This window comes from Paramisgurnus dabryanus, chromosome 1 (assembly GCF_030506205.2).
Source record: "Paramisgurnus dabryanus chromosome 1, PD_genome_1.1, whole genome shotgun sequence".
Classification (NCBI taxonomy): domain Eukaryota; kingdom Metazoa; phylum Chordata; class Actinopteri; order Cypriniformes; family Cobitidae; genus Paramisgurnus; species Paramisgurnus dabryanus.
Genome location: NC_133337.1, coordinates 38,156,014 through 38,163,244, shown reverse-complemented (window position 1 = coordinate 38,163,244; position 7,231 = coordinate 38,156,014). Strand labels below are relative to the sequence as shown.

The window sequence follows — 7,231 nt, the reverse complement described above, 5'->3', positions numbered from 1 at the left end:
GTTCGGCTCAGCACACATACACTGATAAAATCGTGAAATCGCATCCAAATAGAAATGAACCTAAAGACTAAAAACCCGACAGAATTTAACGTTAATTTAATTGTAAATTTAATCATTAACAATTCGAGAAAACGAGCTATTCAATGTTAGCCATAACATTTATTTAAACCCTTTGATAAAATGAAAACGAATGAATAAATAACAGCATAAGAATTATGATGCGCTTGTATCCTGACACTGAAACAATACAGCGCGCCTGTCTTCACGTCCAGGTGCATCCAGACTTTCTCCAGGTTTCGTTATCATCTTCATCTCATTCTTCATCGAGAACCAATCAGAGCTCGTGTACCTGCAGGAAGTTTGACCCGTTATTTCCCTCCCTCACAGGACACAACCTCCCTCACCAACAACCTCATCGCGCAACCTGACAAACTACATGGAAGCAGAAGTACCGGCGAGGTCTGCAGAGAAACTTCATCACTACTGACATCAGTTTATTGAGCTGAAATTCACCCGACATGCAGTTCCATCACGCGAACGCGCCTCTTTACGCACCAACGCCCGCGCCGTCGGTTCACCCGACGCCTTTCTACATTGAGGACATTCTGGGCAGAAACGGGTCCGCGTCCAGCCCGGCCGTGCCGACCCCGACACTACCGTCTCCAAACTCATCTTTCACAAGTCTGATACCCTCTTATCGGACCCCAATCTACGAGCCCACGCCGATCCACCCGGTTTTGTCGCCGCACGCTCTGACGGCTACGTACGCGTCCATCTACCCGTTCCAGCGCTCCGTGGGCGACTTTACCCACGCGCTGATCCGACACGACCCACTGGGTGAGATCTTTATTTACTTGTCATCTAAACTTTTATTTTCACCAACTGTTTGACATCAACACATTCTGTCATCGCCGTGGATTTCACCGGTGAATGAGTTCAGGTGTGACTGGAGGGTGGCACATAAAAAATGACCCAAATACATAAATAATGATCAGATCAATACGTCATGATTTTACATTATTTTAACTCGTCAAAATGTAAGCATTTAGGCCCACTTTTTTATAGGTAGGAATTCAGTACTAATCAAGATTTATTATAGCTAATCTAAATCACTTTCCATTAATAAAACTTTTTTTTTTTTTATTGCAGTGTAGCCCTTTAAGTCAATATTTAAATAGTTATTTAGTTTTAACAGATACATTTTCACATTTTGTTCACTTAGTGTGTGTGGTGAAACGATTTGTAAAACGGTGTCGAAATGATTTGACAAAAAAAGCAGAGCTATATGAGGTCTGTTTACCAACAGCTCATGTGGTTAATAATATCAACCAGACTGACCTGAAGAGGAAGCTCTTCTATATTTCGAAACTGCAGTTCAAAGCGCATTACTGTGGCTCTGATACTACATATTAAAATGAGAAGAAAGCAAAAATTAATTGAGAAGACAACATTCCAGGAAACGTCTTTAACACACACACATACACACAGATGGGTGAGTTGGAGGTTAAAAGCTCTGTTTCATATGTGTTGTGTTAACAGAAGTGTTGGTCTGAGGTTCAAACTGCCTGTGTTCAGCAAGCCCTGACCCTTTCCGTTCATTCCGGAAATCTTGAGCTCTCGATAGGAGTAAATGTGCTTTCAGAAGCTGTGAGATGTTTTCCTGGAGCAGGACTCGTGCACACTGCTGATTATTTTATCCACATCCTCAATACACACATATTCAGGAAACACTCGACTTCTGATAGCCGGGATCCGTTTTTTACAGATTGTTCGTTTCCCTTCAATGGGCTGAACCCTATAACATATGAAACACCTCGTGCACCTTCATCTAAAAAAGAAAATGTTTCTGAACTGAATCAAATGAATTGTTAAATCCGCTATAGTTTTATATAACCAAAACAAATGCATTCCTATTAGCTCATTACACACACACACACACACACACACACACACACACACACACACACACACACACACACACACACACACACACACACACACACACACACACACACACACACACACACAGTAAAAAGTTTTTTTACAGTGCACACACACTTAAAACATTTTTTAACTAGCCTACATATTTACATTTATTTATTTAGCAGCAACATTGAACATTATCTCAAGTAGAGTTGAATCTAGAAAAGGTGAACAAGATAGCAACTAGTGTTAGGCGGCTGAGAAATAACATCTTATACAATTATAATTAAACACATATTTAACAACTAGATCCAAAAAGATTTTTCTTGTAGTTTACAGGAGATAAACTTTGATCAGCTCGAGCGCTGACAGACTGACCTCTGAAAGCTTTTAATAAGATTGTTTTCTAAAAGAGGATAAATCGCAGTTTCCTATGTGTTTAGTGAGTGGATTGGACGGATGTTCGACCCATTCACCAGATTAACCAACAGGAAACACATTGACGGAAATTTTGCCATAGTCCTTCTGCTCATAAAGTCAAACTTTCAGCGGATGTGAATGCTGACAGACGCGCTTGTAAAGAGATTCAGTTCATATACAACACATTTTACTATCAACACGCAACACTAAATGATCACTGCTCAATGTCAACCATTTCTCATTTATACACAAATTGACATTCCTCTCTCTATATATATAGGCTACTGTATTGTCTATTTTTAGGATTCATTTATTTAATAATATAGAGGATTAATATGTTTTGTATACTGCATATTGTCTTGTAAAGTAATGATTGTTTTTTTGTTGTTGTTGTTTTTTAGGTAAACCTCTGATGTGGACGCCGTTTATTCAGCGACCCCTTCATAAGCGTAAAGGTGGTCAGGTTCGCTTCTCTAATGATCAAACCATTGAGCTGGAAAAGAAGTTTGAGACGCAGAAGTATCTGTCACCACCCGAGAGAAAAAGACTCGCTAAAATCCTACAACTCAGCGAGAGACAGGTGCGCATTTCTAGAACATTTTACATGCATTTATTCATAATTATAATAATAATAAACAACAACAACAACAACAAAAAATAGGCTATATTAGATATATTTATTCATAAAACTATATAAATTGTACGTCAGATGTTTTATTTTGTTGTCATTAAATCTAAATTCATTTTTATTCAAATGGTCTGCAGGTGAAAACCTGGTTTCAGAACCGCCGGGCGAAGTGGAGGCGACTAAAACAGGTGAGAAAATCTTCACTAAACTAAAACGAACTAACAATAAAATATATTTAAAAAGAAATTTAAAAATGTTTAATGGTTAAAAACGAATTTTTTATGAAATAATAATAATAATAATAACCATAATAATATAAAAATAACAACAACAATAATAATGATTTTTTTTATAAGTTGTTGTTATTGCATATTAATATATTATTATTATTATTATTATAACTGTAATTGCTGACATTTTCTGTGGGTTCTACCTTAATAACAGCTAATCATAGTGGAAAAAACAATAAAAATGTAATTTCTGTAAAGTTGCGTTGCAACAATGCAGTATTGTAAAAAGGGCTATAAAAATAAACTTAAATGTAATAAAAAATACGCAAATTATTCTAACTGAAATATTCTAGTAATGTAAAGCATTTTCGTTTTAGGCATCTTTTAAAATATGGGAGCTAAAAATGCTGTGTTGTTTTAACTCATGGTTGGCTCAGATAAGGACATTTTCAAGATTAATTTAATTTAATTCGTCAGTAGCCTACTTTACTCAACCGTGACATGAAACAACCCAGAATGTTGCAGGGTTGAATGTTTAGAATAAGCTATCTGCAATGTAAAATAAATAAAGTTTCATTATTGTAAATAGCTGTGGCTTTTGCGAATTTAACGATTTTTTTAATTTTCTGTGGGAAAATCAGAAACAAAAATAATATATATATATAAATATGAGTTTTCTTTCTGGTTAAATAAAGATAATATATATATTTAAAAAAGCGCTCGGGTAATGAACACAAGACAAATGTCTGATGTTGTTTAGCGTTGTTGTTGAGATCAGTAAAAAAGTAAACTGAAGTTTGATGGTTTGTATTGAAACAGGAGAATCCATCGAGCGTCAAGAGAGATCTACAGGACCGAGGAGCTGAGAGAAACACTGACAGATCGAGTCCAGACGCCACGCGCAAGCGCAGTGAGCTCGATTCAGACGTGTCTGATGATTCGGATCAGGAGCTGGATATTGAAGAAGACACAGATTTCTCAATAAACCCATAATGATGACATTCATCACCAGCGCTGTAAATACTGTAGTATATTGTACATTTGCCGAGACTGTAGCAAGAAATAAATTAATGTAGAAGATTATCCTTAAACTATCATTGTCAAACTGTGATGATAAATGTATATCTAGTGTGTTTAGTGTCTTTTGTGCTGTGTAAATATTTTTATTCAATAAACAATATTTTGAGGATATCAAATGAGCATACACATTTCTGGCTTCAGTTTTGCATAACAAAACTTCATATTTCATACAGAAAGTGTCAAGTAAATAATCAACATGATGACAAGCGTGTGTCAACAGATTGTGTTTATCTGTGATGATCATTTGTTAGTGATTCATACTCCTTTATCTTTCATTTACGTGAAAGAATTCTTTTGACAATCATCTTAAAGCCGATTATCGGTTAGTCATTAAAATCAATGAAACTCTATATCACTTCCCGAATGAAACAATCATCTTTACAAAGAGCCCAAACTTTAACTCTCCCCTTACACTGACTGTAGTTTAAACTTCAAATGGGTTATCTCTTAAAACAAGACAAACAGCCTGAACGTTTGAGCTCATCATGAAGTTAATGATTGTAAAAACAGAAAGGAAGGTGGAGATGAATGACTGGCTTCTGTTCATATGCGAGTTCAACAGCCTTACAGCTCGTGAGAGTTTCCAAAACCAACACCATGAGTATCGATTTCAGCTGAATTGAGAAATGCTTCACAAATCCTGAGTGGAAAAAAACATCATGTGAACTCACAGCACAACGACTGTACGCACTTCCAAAGTGCCAAATCTTCAGCTTTAATCTGATTCACACAGGTTTCACATACTGTGTACATATACACACACCGTCAATTATTTTCTAAATATAACTTTTAATTGTACACTAGCTTATTCAGAGAAAGATCAAAGATAGTCCTGCTCGAAAGAAAGAAAAGTGGTGATTGAGATCTCAATGTCTTCACCGTATCTCAACAATCTCTTAAAGATACCAAATGATCTGAATCACTAAATTCATACCGTATGGCTATACTGAAATCATATCAGAAGAAATGTCTCTCTCATCTCCTGACCTTATCACACAAACATTGTAATACATCCCCATCAGTTAGTCAGCTGAATATAGGTCATATAAACCAGTTCTGCGGTCTAAAGTGGTCTTTCCTCACACAACCGTACTGTGACATCTGGAGAAAAACTATTTATGATCTTATTCTGTCTACCTGTGTTTAGATAAGTCATTATTTTACGGCCCGGCCGGTGAGGCAGAAAATGTGCCTGACGGTGATATAAAGGCTCCATCTCCACATGAATTAGGCCTAATTGAAAAGCAAATAACACACTTGAGTGAACAATAAACTCTGAGTGATATTTTCCTGAGCTAACAGAGGAATCTGAACGGTTCACCCGTCATGTCACCAGACACAGAGAGAGAGAGAGAGAGAGAGAGAGAGAGACACACGCTCACTAAAGGCCAAAAGTGCCGCTCGTCACTGAAGGTTTGACAACAACTGCTCAAATATTGACACATCAGCCAAAAAACTGAAGCTGAAATCACTCGCTGATAGTTTAATTGACAACAGATCTTCAATTAGTTAAGATGTTTAAAACCAGTGCGTGTGTGTGTGTGTCTGTGTGTATCCTTCCTCACGCTTTAAATCTCCAATCAGTCTTGTCTATGATGGCACAGACTTCTGGGCACTTAATGGTTGTTTGTTCCTTTTTGGTGGAGCGATGAAAGTGCTCGGCAGAACCTTCACACTGCTTTAATGTGCGCTCATGAACGGAGGGGGGAGAGACACTGGCTTGATTTATTTGTCTCCTAACTAAAGGATGTTAGTCAGATGTGATAACAAGGTTTCCATTAAAGATTATGGACCAGTGATTAGCCCTTTCTAAAGCAATTAGTCTCTCTCTCTAACCCTAATAATAATCTTTGGGTATCTATAGACACAACAGTGGGTGTTAACTACAGGGAAATGTTCAGTGTTTTTTTTCTTTAATCACACACTGGCCTGTTAGTTTAGCAGTAATATCAGCTGTAATGATTACTGTAAATCTCCTCAAATTAACCCTAACCAATGAAATCATCACATTATAGTTTCTGGATTCACATCTCACAAAGAAATTTCAAACTAAAGTTGTAACATTATTAAATCTGTTGTTTTAACACTGTTTAAATAGTTTATGATTTTAAGTTAGTTTTATCACCTAGTGCCAAAGAGAGGACGTGGTAACCATAACAACAGCTCACCACCCAACTGAAATACATAAAGAGAAACAACAATCATGTTCACATTTATTGCACATATATCATCTGTGTGTGTGTTAGTGTGTGTGTGTGTGTGTGTGTGTGTGTGTGTGTGTGTGTGTGTGTGTGTGTGTGTGTGTGCGTGCGTGCGTGCGTGCGTGTCTGTGTGTGTGTGTGTGTGTGTGTGTGTGTGTGTGCGTGTGTGCGTGTGTGTGTGCGTGTGTGCGTGTGTGTGTGCGCGTGAGTGTGTGGGTTATGTGTGTTTAGCTAAAGTTTGAGGATGAATTTGCAAACATAGCAAACACAAACCTTCTCATTCATTTATCACACAGATAATTAGTGTCCATCTATTCAAGGTCAACAGTAAGTCACACACAGACTCACACAGACACACACACGCGCACACACACCAATACACACACAGATGGAATGTCTCAATCATTATCACAGTGAGAAATGAATCTCTGTTATCTCTGTTGTGTGTACAGTATGAAAACCTTCAGGGTTTTATTGATCACATGGAGTTTTATGACACATTACAGGTGCAGTGTGTAATTTATAGAAGGATCTCTTGACAGAAATGCAAAATTACATACACAAATATATTATCAAGGGTGTGTAAAGACCTTTTATAATAACCCGTTATGTTTTTATTACCTTAGAATGATACATTTTTATCTACATACACCGAGGGTCCCCTTTCATGGAAGTCACCATTTTATGCCGCCATGTTTCTACAGAAGCCCTTAACGGACAAACTTTTTTTACCAAGTTGTTTCCGACGA

The 7,231-nt window shown here is 37.2% G+C and overlaps 1 protein-coding gene across 1 annotated transcript; it reads left to right on the top strand.

Annotated features, from left to right (window-relative positions):
* Nucleotides 1-386: 386 nt before the first annotated feature.
* hhex (hematopoietically expressed homeobox) lies at nt 387-4,389 on the top strand. Its single transcript, XM_065272312.2, has 4 exons — nt 387-837; nt 2,745-2,923; nt 3,109-3,159; nt 4,021-4,389. Exons 1-4 carry the CDS (start codon nt 519-521, stop codon nt 4,192-4,194), a joined length of 723 nt encoding a protein of 240 aa, XP_065128384.1. The 5' UTR covers nt 387-518; the 3' UTR covers nt 4,195-4,389.
* Nucleotides 4,390-7,231: the final 2,842 nt, after the last annotated feature.